General features: G+C 47.0%; 1 protein-coding gene across 8 annotated transcripts in view; it reads right to left on the bottom strand.

The window, feature by feature from the left end:
* Window positions 1-19,382, bottom strand: part of neo1a (neogenin 1a) — an 82,161-nt gene extending 62,779 nt beyond the window's left edge. For 3 of the 8 annotated variants that reach the window (XM_035523729.1, XM_035523739.1, XM_035523727.1), the window contains exon 1: window positions 18,340-19,381. In XM_035523729.1, coding sequence (XP_035379622.1) covers window positions 18,340-18,424 — 85 coding nt within the window. In that variant the 5' untranslated portion in view covers window positions 18,425-19,381. Of the gene's footprint in view, window positions 1-18,339 lie in introns of all 8 variants that reach the window. The other 5 variants (XM_035523737.1, XM_035523735.1, XM_035523732.1 and 2 more) reach the window with 2 other exon arrangements.
* Between the last annotated feature and the right edge of the window lie 1,610 nt (window positions 19,383-20,992).

Consider the following 20,992-nt stretch of genomic DNA (forward strand, 5'->3'; position numbering starts at 1 on the left):
CTCCTAGCTGTAATGAGTGTGCTGAGTCCCGGAGGGACCCCTCTCTCCAACCCTGGCCCCTCCTCCCCCCTCGTGTAACAGACCTTCAGCTCAGCTAGGAACGGATGCAATCCGGCAATCCGGCCCACACAGTCCAAATTCAGAACGTGTATTTGGGCTCATTCATGAAACCCTCCACAAAAAGAGGCCACACACCTATCAAACAAAGACAAGCCCACTTCAGTGGGGGAGGGGTCAGGGGGTGTTCAGTTCACCACGGAGGATGCACCCCTCTCAAACACAGGTGGGTACTGTCTGGTGGGCTGGACATGGCAGCTGCCTAAGCCCACCTCACCAAAGGTAGTGCAGTACAGGAGGCGGGCCCTTCAGTAGGACAAAGCCCCGCTGCCGCTCCACTCCACAAAACAATCGCAAGCTTAAAGGCAGCAAGGGTGCTACCGTTTATCCGAAAGCTTGCAGGGCTAAAGAAAACAAGGAGCAGGCAAGCCATGACAGGCTGCTATTAAAACCGTTAGGCCAACAGTGACGAGAGTAGCGAGGTGCAAGGGATTTCGAAAACAAAGGACTACAGGCATGCGTGCGAGCACCCACGCACGCACAGAGAGCCACTGCAGACAGGTAACCTGAGAGGACCTCCAGTCCAAGCTGGATGCTGCAGTATGCTTCGACACATTCATCAGCCAATAAACATTACATCAGATACAGCAAGGCAACTCGATGCTGATCAATACCAGCACAGGAGCTAAAAGGACGAAAAAGGACAATCCAGTGGAACAGGCTTGCAACAATTCATTAGCAAAGGGCACATATCTCGTATGAAAGCACCCACACTGTGCCGAGCTACACAGCAACGCCACATTCAGCCGCCCTTCGATTTGATAAATGAATACAATATGAACTTCATTCGGTATCGACTCAACCTTCTGCCTGGGGGCGGAGCCATAGAGGAAACATAAAGCCAGATACTCCTCAGCATCGCTCGTTCAGCAGGACCTGAGCCATGCAGAGGAAGTCAATTCACTGCGCAAGAAAGCACTACTAGTTCATGGCAAAGTATTACCATTTAAAACAACTAATATATAAAAACAAAACAGCAATCATGCTTCTGTCCCCCAGCCTAGATTCTGTATTTATATTGAGCAGAGGGTCGCTGCATGTCAGTGGCCCCTGACGTCATGAAGACAGACACCACCTGAAAGGCACCTCCAAGGTGAATACCAGCTCTTTGCACGCCTGGCCCTTTAAACCTGGGCTCCCCGTACGCCTGCAGTAGCTATTGTGCGTCTATACAGCCACTCTCCAACCACTTTGTGCCACGATAATTGGGGGAAGGAATGAGTATTGGCACACGGATGAAACAGACGGTTTATCTGCCTACTGGAAGATACTGCTCGGCACGCAGCACGCAGCTCCTGGGAGAGCGGGGGGCCTGTGCAAGGACTCGCTCGCTCACTGAAAGGCGAGAGTCGCGTTTCGATTTAATTACAGGTCTCGTGTCAGATGGATCCTTCTCCAGAAGCTCTAAATTGGAGGGAGGAGGTCTGAGTGTGAGCAACTGTCTTTCATTCACTTTTATGCCTCCCGAAGATCGTGAGAAGAAAGGCAGAACAAAGTCAGTACATGACTCCTGAACCCGGACCACTGTTGGTCTGGATGATACCGAGTAATGTAATGAGCATGTAAGGTTATGCATATAACCAAGTACTTCAGGCCTCATGTCCTCCGGCATTAAAAAGCCTCCTGGACAAACAGCAGTGGCGGTCAGACGGCACAGATCAATCTGCAAAGACAGAGGAAAGTGTCCAGTTTTCCTAACAATGGAGACGATGACGACTAAGGGGCCTCTGCCGGGACCCACTGCTCCTTTCTCACAAAGCACAAGTGCTGTCTGGCCACAGCCTAGCTGAGTCAGATGTCTTCATTTTAGTCAGAGGCCTTCACCAAGCCTGTCCTATGTCAGAGTGTGCCCAATTCCCTTGAGAGGGATTTTAATAAAACATTTTTTTTTAAAAAGATATCGATGCATTACATATGCTGTGGGTCAGCATGCAAGCCCCAGAGCTTGGCACTGCCAGTCAGGCACAATCTTAGCTCAGTGACGGTTCTCCCTGAAGAGGCCAGGAGGAAGCACAGAACCACACGCTGGTGTTCACGCATCGCACACTGGCTCAGTCATGTGCGGTTAGCCTTTAAAACGAATGTCTGCAAAATCACACGTGAATCAGGACAGTGAGCTCAGACTCGGCTGGAGCAGTTCCAGGCCTGAAGCCCAATCCAGCACATGAATGAACATCTAACCCTTAGCAAAGGACGTCACTGGATGTCCAGCAACTGCTGGCTGGACCTCCGGCAACTTCCAGCATAATCAAAAAAAAAGCAGCCACCATGCTCCTGTACAACCACCTCCCCCTATCTGGCATTCCCAAAACTGCCTGTTGCTCCCTGTGGAGAAATCTTCTGGTCTGCTGCATTTCCTGGTTGGATGGCCACCTTTCGCCACTCCACTCTGGTCCAGTATTCCCATTGCACATTAATTTGCATGTCATTTGCAGAAGGGGAGACGGTGGGGGGTTGGACCTCCCAGCGCGGAACTGATTACTTCCTGTTGAGGTATCGGTTGAGGATGGCAATCAGAGGCAGCTCGGTCCTCCCTGCAGTCCACAGAGGATCCAAATCACACACAGACATGACTCTTCTGAAAAGCGGTCCTTGTTCCAGGCAACTCTGAAAAGCTCCTTTTGAAGCCACAGGCTACAGGAAAAATCCCTAATATCACCTAACTGAATGAGAGTCCTAACAAATTCAATTATGGGGGAAAATAAATTAAATGAGGTGGGGGAAAGGGATCTTTGCCGTTATGGATACAGTAAAGGCTGGGGAATAATCGAAGATATTTTACGTGTTGGTGCAGGGAGAAATAGAGCCATTAGAGGGAAGCAAACAGATGAGGGAGGGCTCTCCAAACAAAGACCACGCATGAAGGACTGACACTGTCCAGGCACTGTGCGGTAGTTAAACAGCCAGGGCAAGGCACCAGACACAGCAGCATAGAAACATATTTACTTACACAAACATGAACACACACACACACACACACACACACACACACACACACACAGAGAGAACATACAAACACGCAGTCATGTCCAAATAATGAGAGAAGCTACACACACACCCATGAGCAAGAGGAATTCACAAACACACTTTTCCTACACGAATAACACACAGATATACCCATGGGCCCAGCACAGACAGCCCCCGCAGTGGCTGGACACAAAGACACGCTCTCCTGACACACATCCACGTTCACCCACAGGAACACAGTGCCACACCGCTCTCGAACTTTACATTCGAACCAAGAGCCAGACTAAATTGCCAGAGCATACAGTAGACATGCAGAAGTGCGCACACAGGGAGAGAGTGAGGGAGAGAACCAGAGAGAGAATCATTCATCTGCCACTTTTGCATGACTTTAAATTTAAAGGCTACATGGTTGAGTATGAAACCTCACGCTGCTGGACGCCTCCTACCCAACATGTGCTGTTTTTCTACATTATTACATCTTCTACTGGTCCCCAGAAAGAAGTGCTACAGATCACCATAACTGGCAGCAGGGACATACTGGCACTAAAAAAGTCGTTTACAAACTCAGACTCTTCAGTGCACCACTAGTTTTCTGAAACCACAATGAGTTACTCCAGGTTCCTACATTTCAAAGACAGAACACGGTTCCTCCATTCCGCCGCACTGACCGGAACACGTCCAACCAGCCCGCAGTAACCCCAGTAACCAAGCAGACGGACCCGACGCATCGGGCCGGACCGATCGGTGAGAGGCAGAGCACACCCTGCATCATTTAAAGACAGTTCCCTCCTGGCTCAGCGAAAAAGTGGAAGCCTGGAAATCTCTCTGTCATGGCGCAGCCCCATAAAGCCTCTGTCCCACACGTCATCCTTTCTCCTCTCTGCCGAGCGCACCGGGGCGCGAAGCTCCGCTGCTGGGGGATGGGCGGGGGGGGGGGCACTGCTCGTGGAAAATAGAGGTCTTCCATTATACAGGGGGAGGAAGGGGCCGGTTCTTACCCAGAGGCCCCCTCGGTCGGGGGGGCTGATCACTTACAAGGCGTAAACTGCATGTTGTGGCAATAACAACACCGGCTACAGCCTGATTGTGTACAGTGGCCTTGGACGTTTGTAGGCTGTAATGGGGCAAAGGGTGCATGAAACAATCAATAAAACCAGACTGACGTTAATGCCGATGGCCCAGGAATCCTGAGGCAGCATCTGTGCCGAGCTCTCGCACACACAGCTTGATGGCTCGCTCACACAGTCAATTAGCTGTATTAATTAACTGTCCAATACATATCATTTAAAATCAATTTGGCCCTCTTTACTGACTCTCTCAGGCATAATTTCAAACCAAATAAGGCTGAAATAAACGTAAGCATCAATTGTGCATAAAGAGACGGGTGAGCACTCTGTTGGCCAGATTGATGGCGAACACGAAGTAAAAAAAGTAAACACAAATTTAAACAAATTTTAAAAAGGAAAAAACAAACAAAAAAAAAACATCACAACTGTAAGTAAAAAAAAAAATACTGCCGAGATTCCCTGAAATATTGAGTTCAACAAAAGTCTGTTATTAAAATTTAACATGCCATTTAAAAAGGGAATTCCATTCTCACTGTACCCAGATTTCCCAGCTCACGTTACACAAACAGGCCGTGCTCACATTCAGCCAAACGATATTAAGCAGTTTTAGAAGAGCTCAGCCAGTGCTTCTGGATTAGAACGGCAGGCCTGTGTCCCACAGAGGCGAACACAGGACGAGAGAGGCCCGCTGCTTCCTGGCCAAGACAAACGCCAAAGACTGACATCAATTTGTATGAATCCGTCCAGCAGGGCCTCAGGGGGGCGGTGACGAAGCCCAGGCTGACAGCGTCAATGGAAAGGTCGTTCATTGGCTACTGCTGTGGTCTGTTCTACCAATAATCAAATAGCATCTCAGAAAGGTACAGTAATGGAAAAACAAGGAGGGAGGTATAATTCTCTCTTGGCGTAAGTGACGGGGCAGTGGTGCTGTGCTGCCTCTGCAGTGACTAGCAGACTTATAGCTGTCTGCTGCAGTGCTAGTCGTGCACCGCTCCGCTTCGTCCCCGGTCTCCCTCTACACGCCACGCGCAACTCACCCCACACGGTCCCCTGCTCCACCGAGCCTTGCCTTGTTCCGACCCAAAATTCCTCTCAGGGTCACTCCATCCTACTGAGTGTGCTCTGGGGTGGGGTGGATCTCCCAGATAGCGGCAGCCGTAAGTGACCGCAGCGGGCGAGGGCAGTTGCCGTCTCGGAGGCCTCCAGAGCGGGCGAGCCCGAGCCGAAACGGGCACGTCCCCACGACGCCACTCTGCCGGGGTCGTCCGGAGAGCACGTCCGTGGGCAGAACGATTGGCGCCGGCGTTTGAGCGGCCGAAGCCGACACGTCGGGGTGGGACCTTCACACAGGGTTGAGAGGTGCACCCTCCCTTCCGCGCTTGCCGATCTGTTTCTGCTAGCAGACTCCACACAGGGGGCTTCTCGCTACACCCCAAATAGAAATAAGGTCACCTCAACAGAGCAGAGCACATCCCACATCCTGCTTCCAGTAGTAATTAATAATGGCACTACCGATGCTGCAATAAGCAGGAGACCCAGGAGACGCAGCGCTGCTGTAGGGGGCATGGGAGAACCAAGCCCTGGGCATGCGTTTCCAAACGGTAGGGGCTCCTTTCCCTCACCAGATTTCGAGAGAGTGCCACCGGTCCTACCGTCCTAGTCAATGTGGTTCTGCAGGTTTGAAATCGTTCTGCACCAGTACACCCACAGTTCTCCTCCCCCTCAGCCAGGCAAAGAACACCTACTAGCCAAACACCTTCAGCAGGCATGCTTTACATGCCTGTAACAGTCCACTGCCATCCAATCCCCCAGACACAATGAGCAACACAGCTACAGGAGCAGATGATCACGGAAAAGAAAATATCTTTTGAAACCAGGCAACCGAGGACTGACGTGGCCTTTTTAAATTGTCACCTTTAACGCCCCTGCGCCATGAAAGCATGCGCAGACAGGAGTAAACGAGCACCGTGGGAAATGAGCTCACAAACGCACCTGAGAAAAAAACGGCTCGGTGGAAGTGAAGGCAGGTGGCAAAGATCAAGGTTGCCTCCCCACCCCCCTGCACAGACACCAAAAGGTGAGCGCAAGCTGGTGGTAAGGAGCACGCGCGCAACAGCCTCGCGCGCGCGTGCTCTACGGCGCCGAGCCTGGACGCCAAAGTTCTCGCGGCGTAAATTCCTAAGCAGGGAGCCAAGACCGGGGATGAATTATTTATGGAGGCCCTTTGATTCATGTCAGCAGCTCCGGCGGATGAAATGATATTTATGGAGCCCCGCGGGCGAGAAGGGCAAGGTGGGGAGGTGGAGTTAAAGAGAGGGGCGGAGGGGGGGCGGAGCCTCGATACACGCAAGGTGAGTGGGAGCCGGGCATGCAGCCGTGGATCAAGACAGCTTTTTCTTCTTTTTTTTAAAAAAAAACTACAACTGCCACTGAATTTGGCAAACATTTTCCTATTTCCTCTTGTCCCATTTCCAGGTAGCAGACGTAGGCTAGCAATGAACTACTGGAAACCTGGTGGTTGGACGCTGATCAGCATAATAGAAAAGGCATTTTTCTGTTCACTTACAATTTTTTTCCCCTGTATAAAGAGGCCTGGAGCGAAGGCACGTCTGCTAGCACACCACATTAAAAGTTTAACCAGGAGATGCAGCTCGGTGAAAGTAACTGGACAGGAATTTGATTACAGCTCACACATATCAGCTCTCCTCGTAACCATATTAATTGTTACAGTCTCCCAAATATAGCATACCGTTTATAGTTTAATGGAGTCATGAAAATGGCTTGCAGCCAACAGGTTTTGGGAGGGTTGTTTTTAGGTGGGAGGTGGGGGGTGGAGAGGGTTTTCACTTCCTGCACGCAGCACAGAGTTTTCTTTTTGCTCACATTAAGAAAAAGAGAAAATCACATCACGCTGCTTCAACGTACTTCCCAATATGGGAGGTGTCAAACTCCATGAACAGATTGAGGGGTTTCATATTACACATGTAAAAATATCCCAGACCACACACGGCCGATTTAATTAGAGAGCACAAACTACAGTCGCTAAGGAAAAGCCGTCTTCTGAAAGGGTTCAACCCTCCTTCCAGCCAAGTAAAAGGAACATGTTATGATCCAAAAATCACTTTAAATATAATTTTCATTGACCACCTAAAGATTTTTCGAGCCACATTTATACCAACACTGTGTGAACTGATGGTGTTAATAAAGTAAAATAAGCACAAATGAAGCAGTATTTCCCTTGGGTGAAACACACACACACCCAAAGACTGAAGCAATACTGTCTCAATGTTTCTGTCACACAGGAGTGGTATTTCAGTACACAGTTGGATTTCCAAATGCAATATATGGCCCAAACTGTCAGACTTATTGGGGCTTATCTGTCGGTCAGTGAATGCCAATTTTTAGGAAATAGTAAAAATAGCAGTCGTACATTAGCAAAATACCTCACCCATAGAAGCACAAATATAAGCACGCATTCATTTTCAAAGCTTGACAGCAGGCCATTGTGACCTGTGTGGAAGGCAACGTTAGAACATTATGATTAATAGCCAGAGAAATTAATCATTAATAGAGATTTGGGCTCTCAGTTTCCATGTGCCTCATAACATCATTGATGTCTCCATGGCGACAAGCACCACAGCCAGACAGAGTGAGGTACTGGGTTGTAGCTTCCTCGCCTCTTGTAGGTTAGATATTTTGGAGAGACATGTTGAGACAGCTGCTTTAAGACACCTTTTTTTTTTTTTTGGAATCACAGAAAAGTTTTTTTTTTTTAAACAACAACAACAACAAAGGGCGCATTCCCAAAGTTTTTCCCCCAGCAGGAGCACTGCGGTGCAGTTTCGCCTTCTTACAGGCGAGCCATGCTTGAGCCACATCAGAGGACTCTGCACACCAGCGCAGAGCGGGGCGGTGCGTAGGGTTAGGAGTTGAACAGTCTGGAGCACGGGTCGCCTCCTCCTCCGGCCGGTACCGCCTGCATGGCCCCTGCTGAGAAGTCTCAGATGTGGCTCGCGAGGCGGCCGACACGCGGCCCTGTGGCCCGAGCACTGTCCACCTTTCCCCGCTACATGTTCATAACATCGATACTTCCACCTTCCCCCGCTACATGTTCACTGCTCCCAGGGAGGGTCAATAGGGTAACAGGAGCCCGATAGCCTCTGTGATGAACACAAGGATATCTCTTGAGACGACTCAAAACAGACCCTTGCTAGCTTTGACCGGGCGTGTTGCTTACAGGGGATTTTAAAAACTCCAGGCATACCTCTCGTGGTATACGAGCCCTCCTGTACTGGAACGCGACTCTGAGGGTAAGCGTGTTCCCCCTCCACGCAAGCTCATTCTGCATGCAATCAAGCCAACTTCCAAAACACTGAAGATCAAAGCATGTATTCACATCAAGAGGAAAACAAAAGTAATGCTTGTGGACCTGAGTTATGGCATTCTAAAAGAGAGCCACAGTGAACAAACCCTTTAAAAGCCTCACCGATTTACTATCCTCTCTAGTTTTGCTTAGGCCCTTTTCCCCACATAAAAAGGTTGTCATGGCTTACAGTACACAGAATTGATTACACTACAAGACTCACCACTGCTTGCCCCCCCCCCGGCACTGAATGTGGAACACTCCAAGTACTGCTCGCCCCCTCACGAATACGGGAATGGAACAACGCTCGGTGCCCTCTGCACAGTGCGGCCTCCCGATCTAAACACGTCCGTTTTGTAACGCCCTCAAGTCGACGCCCGCTGACACAGCCGGTTCACCTAATAATGCACGTTGCCACTGAACACAGGGGAGAGCATCAATGGTGAGAACCAATCACAGAGCTGCGGGGGGATGAGGAGGGGCGTGCAGAGGATCGAGCACATCCAAGAAGTGATATGGGGGGAAAAAAATCCCCATCCATTATTAATGGGAGTCAACTACCAGGAGAGATGGACCTAATGTGGTAGAGGTGCTGCTTTAATAGGATTGTTCATCTTTTATTAGGATGCCCTTTCACATGTTCTCACATTATCTTGTTTACTCTTCTCTTCCCATCATGTAATTGTTGGTTCAATTCCGGGTGGCTGTATGCCATGTGGAATAATAGCTGAATTTGCATCTCTTAGCATAATAATAATAAATATTAATTCCTAAGGTGCATAACACACCAGGATCAATAATTTAATCACAGATTATGGTAAAACACTGCTATAAAATACTGCTTAATAGACAGGAGGCAATGGTAGGCCTCACATCAAGAGTCTTCAGTCCTCGATGCATGACAAGAACTAGGCCAACAATGGTGTCGCCATGGCAAATTGTACATAAATAAACCACCTGAGATTTGGGATGGCTAAGAACAAATAATGTAGTGACACTAAACCCGTACTCCGAAAAGTGCAAAGGGAAGCACAACGGACCAGCGAGGAGGGCCTGGAATCGCATCGACTACAGGACTAGAGGAGAGGAGACCAGCGACATGGCTAAAGGCTAGGAGAATGCAACGCTCAGCAGGCAGTAATTTAAAAAGCACCCCCGGGACATCAGAGGACACAAACGAGCCTCGAACGATCCCCCACTGGTCTTGGTCACACCACGTATTCCTCTGTGGTTCCCCCCTCCCTGTCTCAGTCATAAAGACGTGACCCCAGAGCTGCTGCAAGCACCAACTGGAGCAAAATTGGAGCAAGAGCTCCAAGCCACAGGAGCCTCGCAAAACGTCTCAGAGATGCTCCCCTGGGTCCAATACATCACACTCCTAAAAATCACTTAACTGCAATAACATTTGCAGCAGCGATTCTAAAGTGACGTGGTTAGTCGCGATGACCGGAAAACCCGCACGCGGATGATCGGCATTCCTTCCAGGGATGAGGAAAAGCAGAATGATCTTTCTCCACTATCCAGAACAGCAGGATCTTAATCATCGCATTGGCTTGATCATTTGTGAAGAGGAAATGGAGGCTAAGCTGGAAATCATATTAGGAAACGTTTACCTTGTGTAATTCGATTACGGACGTTGATGAACTTCAACTTGAACGAGTTCCAAGAGTCTAAAATCAATTTGTGTATATAAGAGCATGAGAAACACCCCACAATTCATCTAATGTAAATCTGATTTCCAAGAACATTGCTCTGAATATATTTACATTATCTCATCTCCCATGCCAACTTACATATTTGATCCAGATCCTTGGTGGTAGCTCTTAAGAAGGGATCTAAACAGAGACAAATTTGTTTTACAAAAATGAATCTTTTTTTTTTTAAACCAGCATAAAACCATGAATTCCTTGAAACATAAGTAATCCAGTGTGATGTGATTTGGACAACAGAAAACACCCGTGCCCCCAAGAGGCGTATAAACAACACACAATAGTGAAGACATGCAGGGTGATCCAAAAGTAAGCCAAACCAGACATAACAGCCCAAGGGGAAAAGGCTAGCCTACGTCTTGGTCAAAACAGAGGTTAACCTTTAGAAATGTGGCTCTCCAAGGATTACACCAAAACCACAGAGAAACATCCATGTGTTTCTCCTGAATCAACAGTGAACCTCTGGCACTCATATTCTGTACTAGAATCTGATCTGGAGAGGAAAAAAATTCACATGCACTTGGACGGTGACGTTCTCTCAGCGTCTCTCTGCTCTCTCTCTACTAGGACAGCCCTCGCTCTGCTAAACGAGGTAGCCACTCTGCAGCTTCTGCTCCGCAAGTACTCTTCTTTCCTGCTTTTATCATCATTACTGTTAACACGATTTATACTGGTTAAAGTAGGGGGTGACGAGGCAGGTGTTGTTTGGGGGGTGGCGACAGTGTCACGGCTTCCTAATGGCTTCCTGCATTTCACACAATTCCTTCCCCTCAGGAAAATCTCATCAGTAAGAGCCACGGCAGCACTGCCCAAAGAAACACAACACACGACTCACCGACTTTAATTAAATACGACTGAACAAGGTGAAGTCCCACTTCCTCTTCAGCAAATTAAGCGGAGGGGAAAGAATATTCCTTCATAAAAAACGAATTACTCTCTGATGAAAAAATTCGGGGGGGAGGAAAATGGACCAATGAACTGAAACCATAATTGAGTGCGAAAACCTGCATCAGAAGATAAATCTGCCATCTCTCATTCTGTCTAACTGACACTGCGACTCAAAATAACCAGAATTCAGCCGTGGCTCTGCATAGGGAGAGCCGTGCATAGAATATATAACCTCTTAAAGGACACTCAAAGAAGAGGCAAACAGCAGGCTCCTTTTAAGTGAATGTCAGGATCCAGGGATCTTAAAAAGGAACGGCAGGGACAGTCACTCTCTCACTTGAGATTAATTACCACTGCACACAGTGTGGGGCTGCGCACCCAAGCCTTTATCCAGGCGGAGCACTGAAACGCCGATGCGCCCCCCCCCTTCTGGGCATGGCGTACACAAGACCAGCCTTCGCTGAGAGTCACTCGGGGTGTCAGGCCATGCCCCCAACGCCTCCCGAGTCAGCCTAACAGAGAACGGTGCCATTACATCCCCATATTTATACATTATGTTTAACTATCCGACATGCCGCTTGGTCTGCTGAGTTTCACAGTCGAGCAGGGCCGCGTTTCCCGAAGGTGTCGTAACACAAAGATCATCTTTAAACGGTAGAGAGAGGGCCGCTGTCTGATTTAAGACGATCTTAACTCTACAATGCTTTTGGGAAAGGCGGCCCAGATCTCTAACTGGCGGGAGACAGTGGATCACGCGGGTTGAGGCCATTAAGCTCTTCTACACTGTTCTCCAGTGGAGGTGTAGACTGCTGTGGCTGCCGGTTTGTGCCCTTTTATAGTATGTGATTCCATCACTCGAACAAAAAGAGACAGACTTGGTTGCTGGTCCATTAATGGCAAATGCATTACAGCAAATACAAATAAAATTACTCTGCGTTAAGTTTTGCGAAAGAAATGAATAAGGAGCAGAATCATTCTGGCAAGTTAAAGAACACTGCTGTGCAGCGATGGAGACCATCAGCACTTGGGCATTGTGGCTAAATTAATTTAATGAAGACGCATTCATCTCAGCTCATTAGAAATACATTTCTACTAATAATGTGCAAACTAGTGACTGAATAACAATGCTCATTTATTTCACTTAAAAAAGTGAAGTCGTAGCCACTACCCTGTCTTTTAGAAAAGAAAACACACAAGGGTTACACAATAACAGCTGGGATCCCCTTAATGACATGCCGTCTCATAATTAACATGTCCCTCTGGGTTCATGGGACATGTGTCCAAGGGTCCAGTGCTGGAATGCCGACCCGCTCCGCAGGTGCTCCCGCCGCCTTTGTGCTCCGTGTCTGTACTTTTCTGTGGTTCAGTCCTAATCCATAGCAGGTCAGGGGTCAAGGCTTCAGGGTCAGATGCTAAGCAGCCAGGGAGAGCCTAGACTGCATCACCCCTGCATTCATACCCTTAAACCAAAGGCAGCTCTCCAACTCTCATTGGGCAGGCCCAGCAGATGCCTGACCCCAGCCTGCCACAGACACCGCACAAGGCCCCTTGATGGTCCCATAAACGTCAGTGAATAAAGTGCCTTTGTGCATGGCTTGGAGGCCTTGGAAGAACCCTGAGTCTTGTATTTGATATACATTCCTAAGTACCCATTTTTGTGTAACGTCTGAAGACAAACTAAGGGTGACAATGAAAATTAACGTCAACCACAACCATTTGCTCCGTCAATGCCTTAGCGTTGTATTAATCCTAAAGTAAACGCCAGGAGGGCTGAGAAACTCCATTATGCAACAGCTGTGCACACAAGAGGCTGCAAGGCACCAGCCCGATAGGCTCTCTGCCCTCCAGCAGAATCTTCAGGATCTGCAGTACTGCCAGGACAGGAGCTCGCACTCAGCCCGGCAGGCGTGTGCTCCTCGGCACGCTCGGAGAGCGGACCAACCTTGGATGCCGCCACGAAATGTGGAGGTTAGGTTACAACGTCAGGGACAAAGGCAGACCTAAACGTGAAGATGCTTTTCAGAGAGGTTAACTAGTCAAGATCAACTATAACGCAGGCTTTCTCCTAGATTACTCACACACCAACTCAAACATGGAAGGACCATGTTAGAAAAGAGAACCTTGATTGCAACAACATTTTTTTTTCATGTCTGTACAGTCTTAAATTGGTCATTTTTTAGCATCATGTAATTTACACTGAGATGCGCCTATATCAGTTTAGGAGCTGGAATGTACTGGCACTACCCATAACAATAAGAATGCATTTTTTGTTGCTTCAATTTATTATCAACCATATTATTTAACCCAGTATGTTCAGTATGCTAAACAGACGTATACTGTGCGAGAAGACTGATGTTTGGGTAAATTCTGCAGAGACAGGTATTTAACATTTATATTCAATTCAAACTGGAAAATATGGCAAATTTAAAACACCTTAGATTAGTTCAAACTGATTAGAAACTTGTACTATTTGGTACTTTAGGTAATCTGTTAGAATAGTAATCCCCCGTTTGGGAAAGTGGGAGTGTGTGTGTGTTGGAGCTGGAGTGTATGACGCGCCCTTCCTGGACCTTCGTGATGAAGCATCTGCCAGGCCCTGCATGGCACAGATCTTCACCTCGTCTGGATCTGCCAAGAACCACAGGCCACATTCTGGCAGAGCTTCTCAGCACATACACATCCCTCTTCGGTGGTGCACCCAGCTGCACACCGAGCACCTTGTTTCCCCCACTCCTCCACAGAGCTGGGGGACAGACCCTCTCAGCATCCATCCAAGGTATACCAACACTGGGCAACCAGACTGTTGCGCTTCAGTGAGCTTCGGGAGTCTGAGATCACGGCTTTGCTCAGTGACTTGGCAGACGAGACATTTTCACATCTCCACACAACAGACTGAAGATCTGTTCAGGTTTCTTTAGCGGCGATTTGTTGACAGTAACATGGCTGGCCGCGAGGACCAAGCACAAGAACACTGTTCAGTTTTGCCCCAAAAATGCTTCCACACAATGGAGGCTAGTTATCGTAGTTTCAGTGTAAGAAATTCTGAACAGCGCAAAGCCAAGAACCACAACAAGATGAGTGTTCAGCATCTGCCTTTCTATTATCCGGCTGCTGGAAGCCGTCACTGCAGCAGAAGATTAAGTACAGTTCGGAAAACGGGTCACAGGGAATAATCTGGGCCCTTTTCCTGACTGGTGATGGAAACTGAAGAGAGGAAGACAGAGAGGGGAACAATACTAATTAATTTTTTGGGGGGAAGGGGGTTCCTGCCCTTGTGCTGCTGGAGAAAGGCACTACAATACTCTACCAAAGTGAGTCGCTTCTAAATGGGCTCGAATGATCCCCTTTCCAACTGGACTTCACAAACGCCTTTCAGTTGGGTGGCAAACGTTCTGGTTCTGGTTCACACATAAAATAAGTAACAATCGTCAGAGCTCGTCCTCTCGACTAGCTGTCGCGTAGTGCGCTGAACTCCTTTGAATTTGCAAATGCAATTTTCTGGAAATCGTCCAGAGTGAGGGATAACAAATGAAATCCTCTCCTAAAGAGGAGTGGGAATGCCAGAAATGAAATTAAGGCGATTTATGTTTCGCTTAAAAATTCATGAGATTAGGCTATTTGCCAATGAACAAGAACTCAATATGTTGCTCTTGTCAGCATACCAGAGCCAGTGGCGTCAGAACCGAGTGGAGAAAATATTGGTGACAAACTGGGAAATGCTGTGTTAAACACTATACATGTTCATGCCGCTGGGGGGGCCTGGGAAACAGAATAGCTTCACCCAGGTTTTGATTTCGGTTCCATCCATTTCGAGTCCAGTTTTGACATAAGGAAAGATTTGCTCAGTTCTGTATGGCATCTCTGGGGGACACGCAGAAAGCCACCTAAATGGAGTCCACGACAGGCCTCGCTCCACCGAGCACGAGCTTCCTCGGCATGGCATGCACCATAATCCACCCCAGCTGCCGAAAAGGCGGCGGGAGTTCACCGGAGACCGAGTTAAGATCTACAGGGAAGATCTACGGGGTCCCGTGGAGAGAGCAGCTCCAGCTACCAATCTGATCTCAGAATCGCAAATCCCCCACAGACAGACAGACGCGGCGAGGTCCTGGCCAACCGCACGTGAACTCGCAGCACGCGGCCGCTGCAGAACGCCACATCCAAATTCACCTGGGAAAACAGTGTCGCTGGAGAGAATAATATGGAGTTACACTCCACTTAGGCTGCAATAATCTCCTTTAAAATGGTCCGTTCCTTCCATATGCATATCTCTCCGCTGACTGACAGGCTCTGCTAAATAATCGTCCCTCTGTTTAATGAGAAGTGCGGCGAAAGGTAGGGGGGGGGACACAGACAGATGGTAAAAGCAACAACGTAATCGTTCCCCGCGAAACGTCGCGAACGCGGTTGTTTATGCCTTAAAGCTTCCTCGCGTGAGCGAAGAACACGAGCGCGTCTTCAGGCCGGCTCGCGATCGCGCCTCCTAAAGTGTGATTGACGGCTCGAGGGGACCGAGCGACGCAGGCGACCTGCACACATCTCTTACCCCGAGAACGAAACGCGATTTGGGTTTGGGTTTGTTTTTTTTTTTGGCAATGACTCGCAAGAGCCACGCTGACAAAAAAAATAAAAAAAGATTTCACACAAAAGCAATTCCATCAATCACAGTCCATTTATATTCTGCTCGCAAGACTTCTTTTGCACATCAGGCAATTAGCCAAAGGCCTATTGTCCATCTAAATTAATAAAGCGCGTTGGAGGCTGACGCTCTCGGCTGGGGGTGATTGTTGCGTCCTGCCCCCAGAAGGATTCAACTGCTGACAATGCCAGATTTATTACAGAGATATTGATCTTCTTTGTTTCCTGACATTTGAAAACATACAGCTGCAACAGTTATAATGACTTACCATAACGAGCCTAATTCAGCATAATGGATTGATATATACTCCAGTCAACCAACGTGACACATTGAGGCAATATTAGCGTCTCGTGTGGCACGTTTGTTGAGGACAAAATCCTGCGGCTGGGAAGTGAGGAACAATCAGAAGACAGAATCAAGATCACAGAGTCACAATGAGACCAGAACTGAAGCAGGCAGCCTAGAAGAAACCCCCTCAAGTTTAACCATGTTTTTTAACACACTGACTGACTGATTAATCATTTATTCAATGGAAATAATTAGTAATCACATTCACAGGACTGCATTTTCCCCACGCATGCAATATATATGTTACACAATATTTAATACATTATACAGAGGTAGTACATAAAGAAGAGACTTTTGAAATTCTCAATTGTTCTGGAATATTTTACACTGAAATAATCTACCTTAGTCTAACCAACAACAACAACAAAAGAATGTTTGTTTTAGTTCTAATATGTGAAATTGTAAACTGACATTAGCCAAGAGCCCCGTTAACAATTCAGGAGTTGCCTTTCAATGCAATAACTAAACGCAAAAATGCCAAAAATAAGTACTCCTCAACTAACGCCAGGAAGGCCTGAGGAAGCAAACGTCAAAGAGCACTGAGGAGTTACAGATCACAGCAGTGTTTATACAGTTCAGCATACCGTTTACACTGTCCAAAGGAAAACCACCAGTGAACTACTCCCTCGCAGTGGGATTAACAGGATAAAATGGAATGCCAACAGGATTTACAAGAGCACTGTAGTGGCTTTAGGAAACACTGAGAATGGAGTCATCACCTACGTATGACCATTTTCTTACTCTTGGGTGAAAATTAAATAAGCAGCAGTGTCCATCTACATCAGCTGTTGGAATCGCACCTCTATATAGTCCGCTAATGACTCATAGTTGTAGTTTCAAGACCTCAAAAACATGTTTCAACTAAACAGATATTTTCAGAAGGGGACCCAACAATTAGTAATTTGAAACTCTTTCTCCACATGTAGGTCCCAGTCCAATTCTCTGGAAACAATCAAAGCTCCCAAAGGAACTCCCCATTCCCCCTTAATCTCCTGGTTTTATTACTTTCCAGGCAGAGTCTGCCCATTCCTCCCAGCCCCCCAATCCGTCTCTTTTGTACTGATCTCCAGCAAAGCCTGATTTTTTTAAAACCACGGCACAGTGCTTTTCATGCAGGAGAGCAGCTTTCATCAGTTTCCTCACACAAGACAGCCACAGCTCTACGGGGCTGCTGGTAGTTTCAGACATGAAACGCCACCTAAATAATGTTGGATGTTACTTTGTCTGCCCATTGCCAGCACCTCACTATCTGAAATTCTAACAAAATGCTCCAGGTGAGAAACATTCCTAGCCAGGTTTTCTGCAAGCTAAGAAAAACACGGGAGATCGTCTTCCATGAAGCATGGGTCTGCTCTTAAGAGATTCAAATGGCAGCAGGTTCTCCCTCTCCTACAGCCAAACGTGGTGTGTTGTCTTTCTATGCAATTCTGAACAAACAGGAAAATAAACCTTTTCTTTCTTTCAGCACTCTAATACCCTACGATCAACCGCTAATGTTCTGTAGTCATTTTTAAACTTACACTTTATGCCGTATACCTGTGTAAACCAGTGTTTTTAACTTGGGAAAGCATTTAGCTAATACGATATCTGCGAGGTTTTTTAATCTACTGTTACAAAGCAGAATGTCACAACAGTAACATCCTATGGCACATCCTCTGAAAAAAAGGCTGCCTCATGTCCATCAAATTACAATGTGGTTTTCCACAAGAACATTCAGCTAGAGCTCATTACTACTGCCACATTGCCCCAAAGCAGTGTCTTTAATGAGCTGGAATTGCTCCTATAACCTATGACTCCTTTAAAATGCATGTTGATCGTGAACGTTACCTTACATGTGCGAACACTACACACAAGCTTCCCAACACCAGTCACACAGACAACACAAGTACATTCAGGTCGCACTTCTTTGTCATGTGAAAAGATATCGTCCATTTACTATTGCAGTTTCGCAGTTAGCACTTTGTTATTAATCCTAGCTTAAACTTGGTCTGCAACTGAAGCAATGAGCAGTATTGACTGGAGTTACCAAACAGGCTCCAAGCATGGATTGTTTTACTCGTTGTGTTCCCAGGACTAGATCTGAAATCAACAAGCACGCTGGTAACTGCGCGTTAACGCTGGCGATCAATAACTGCGGGACGCGGTTGCATGAACGCTCAGTTGTAAAGCACGGTGAACTGCACGGAGGAAAGTTCGAGCTTTGCTTTCGAGTCAACGTTAACGAATGCTTTTCCGACTCACCTCTTTCACCACGCGCGGTCGTGACCGAGCACGGCGAGGTGAGGCAAACCATGGCGAGGAGCAGCGACGCTGCCCGCCCCGCCATCCCGTCTCCAAAAGCCGCGGTAGTGGCCAAGACGCGCAACCCTGCAAGACGATCCGTGTTTAACAGCCTCCTCCAACCGTCCCCGGTTCAGCCGGGTGGCGCGGACGCAATCAACAGTTCCCACGAACAAGCTCTACAATCATCCGGAACCAGTCACTTCTGGAAGTTGCCCAGCGAAACATGAAGCTGGCTGGCGCGCCGGTGTCGGTGGCGCGGAGAGACGAACGCAGGATCGCGCACCAAAACTTGTACGGGCGTCGGTGCCGAGGGCAAATCAAATCAATCCATGTTCGCCAAGATGAACGTTTTTACCCAAACAACCACCAACATCGAACAAACGGTGTCACGAAATGCGCGGCGATAGAGTAGAACAAGGTGGAGGATCCCAGGATCAGGACGGTCGGAAATATTTTTCCAAGACCAATCTGAGCAGGATCCCTGGCGGAGCGCAGCAGCAGCGTGGAAGGGCAGGAGTTCCGAGGGGCGCACCGGAACACAAGGACTGGATTAGGACTCACACGGCGCGTTTTGCTTGGCTAAATCAAAACCGCGGAGTGGCCATTTGGATGGTTATGTCATATGATCGTTTCCAAGCGTTTGATAACTCCTCGTTTTATTTTTTTATCAGCTAATCTATATCCTTACTGTCAGCATGTCCACTTGTTATAATTAATTAATAGTTAATAGAAAAGTTAGATTATTGCTATTATCCAGATGCAATTTGATTTGCTCAGTATTCTTTGTAACTGTATATAGGCCAATCTATGCATATTCCTAAATTACATTTAATAAACGATACACTACCTACCTGAAATAGACAGAGAATAAATGTATTTGAATATATTTTTAAAAACAAATATCAAATCTGCATTACAAATGCCTTCTACATGTGTTCATTTTGGTAAGGACAAAAGGCTTTTCAAGGAGTGGTACCTCATTTAGGATGGCCATCTACTGGTGAAAGGAAGCAATGCAGCTGCTTCACTGAATTGTTCTACAACTATCGTAAAACCATAAAATTATGTTAATCATAAACTATTTCTTAAGACGCAACATAAGGATTTAATATTGTATATCCTTATTAGTGTTATATGTCTTTATGTCTCATTTGGTGTTCCCAACTCCAATATCTGGTTGTAGCTTTAAATTGTGTTGACAAAATAAAAAAAAATAAAATAAATAAAAACTGGGTTGTGGGAACTGAGTGGAAAGAAGCTATATAACAGAGACTAGATGAAATGAAATGTTGTCCAATTTTGGATAAAGGTGGATATTTTGTATACCACACAGGATGTAAATCAATCCAAGACAAGATACGTTCTACAAGAGCCTAATAAATAATCCTTCAGCGTTATTCCCTTAGACATGCCTGTTTTGGGATTTCATGTTTTTACACAGCATCAACTGTTAGGCAACCATTCATCTAATGTGTAATATTGATGGCATTCACCATCCTTAATATGTGTATTAAAACCATGGACCCAAATTCTGTGAAAATTACAGCTGTACACCTTCTGTTACTACAAGACTGGCTCTCAGTCTGTCAATACCAAATGTATTAACACTGGGCACAAAAACACTAGCATCCTTTTGGGCTATTCATGCACAAAGCAATACAGTGATGGATGAAGGGGGGAAAAAAACCCAAATCAACTCCACTGAGATAACAGGATGATCAGATAAGCAGTCAAACAGGTGGCCATAATGGAGCCAGAAGAACTGAGTCAGTCCCAGTATGTTCCCAGTATTGTCCATAAAGCGGACATGCAACCCTGGAACACATCTTGCATTCTGCACAAAGGTCCTTTTATATAAAGGCGTACACGGGCCCCACTCAGTACCCGACTGCATACAGCCGCGGAGCCGATGGAGGCCTGCTGTAGCCCGTGCACCACCGAGGAAGTCCAGAGTAGCAGAGCCAAGTGGCGTTTGTTGCCTGTTTTCTCACTGGTGGCGGAAGGATTAAAGCGCCTGGCAGCCAAACCAGTGAGGATTATAGGGATCATTACTGCTTTAGAAAACACAGGCGGAATTAATCTGATCACAGTAAGAACCAAAACCCTAATAATTTAAGCAAGATTATCTGGTCATGGATGAGGCCGTCATATGTCATATGGACAAGTGTCTGTCTAACTGCCAATATCACTTCTTCTTTCCGTCTCATGTCATTACTGATCCTTTATTAATTGTTGCTGACATACACCATATGGCTAAAGGAACTGAGTTCGGGTGTCCCAACCACACCATTTTGAACAGGTTATAAACTCAAGTACGCATCCATGCATTTTCCACAAACAAACATCAGTAGAACAGACTGGAGATGAAGAGATGAATATGGCTTTGGAAGATGCCAGGAGAACGCATAGTGTTAACAGTAAAGTTTGGTGTAGGAGGGATTATTGTCTGGGGCTGCTTTCAGGGTTGGCTCTGGGCCCTTAGCTCCAGTGAAGGGTAGTGTTAATGCCACAGCAAACAAAGACATTTTAGACCATTATATGCTCTAACTTTGTGCCACGAATTTGGGGAACTAACTTTGCTGTTCCACAATGATTGTGGCCGAGTGCACAA

The sequence above is a fragment of the Electrophorus electricus genome, chromosome 1 (genome assembly GCF_013358815.1).
Source record: "Electrophorus electricus isolate fEleEle1 chromosome 1, fEleEle1.pri, whole genome shotgun sequence".
Lineage (NCBI taxonomy): Eukaryota > Metazoa > Chordata > Actinopteri > Gymnotiformes > Gymnotidae > Electrophorus > Electrophorus electricus.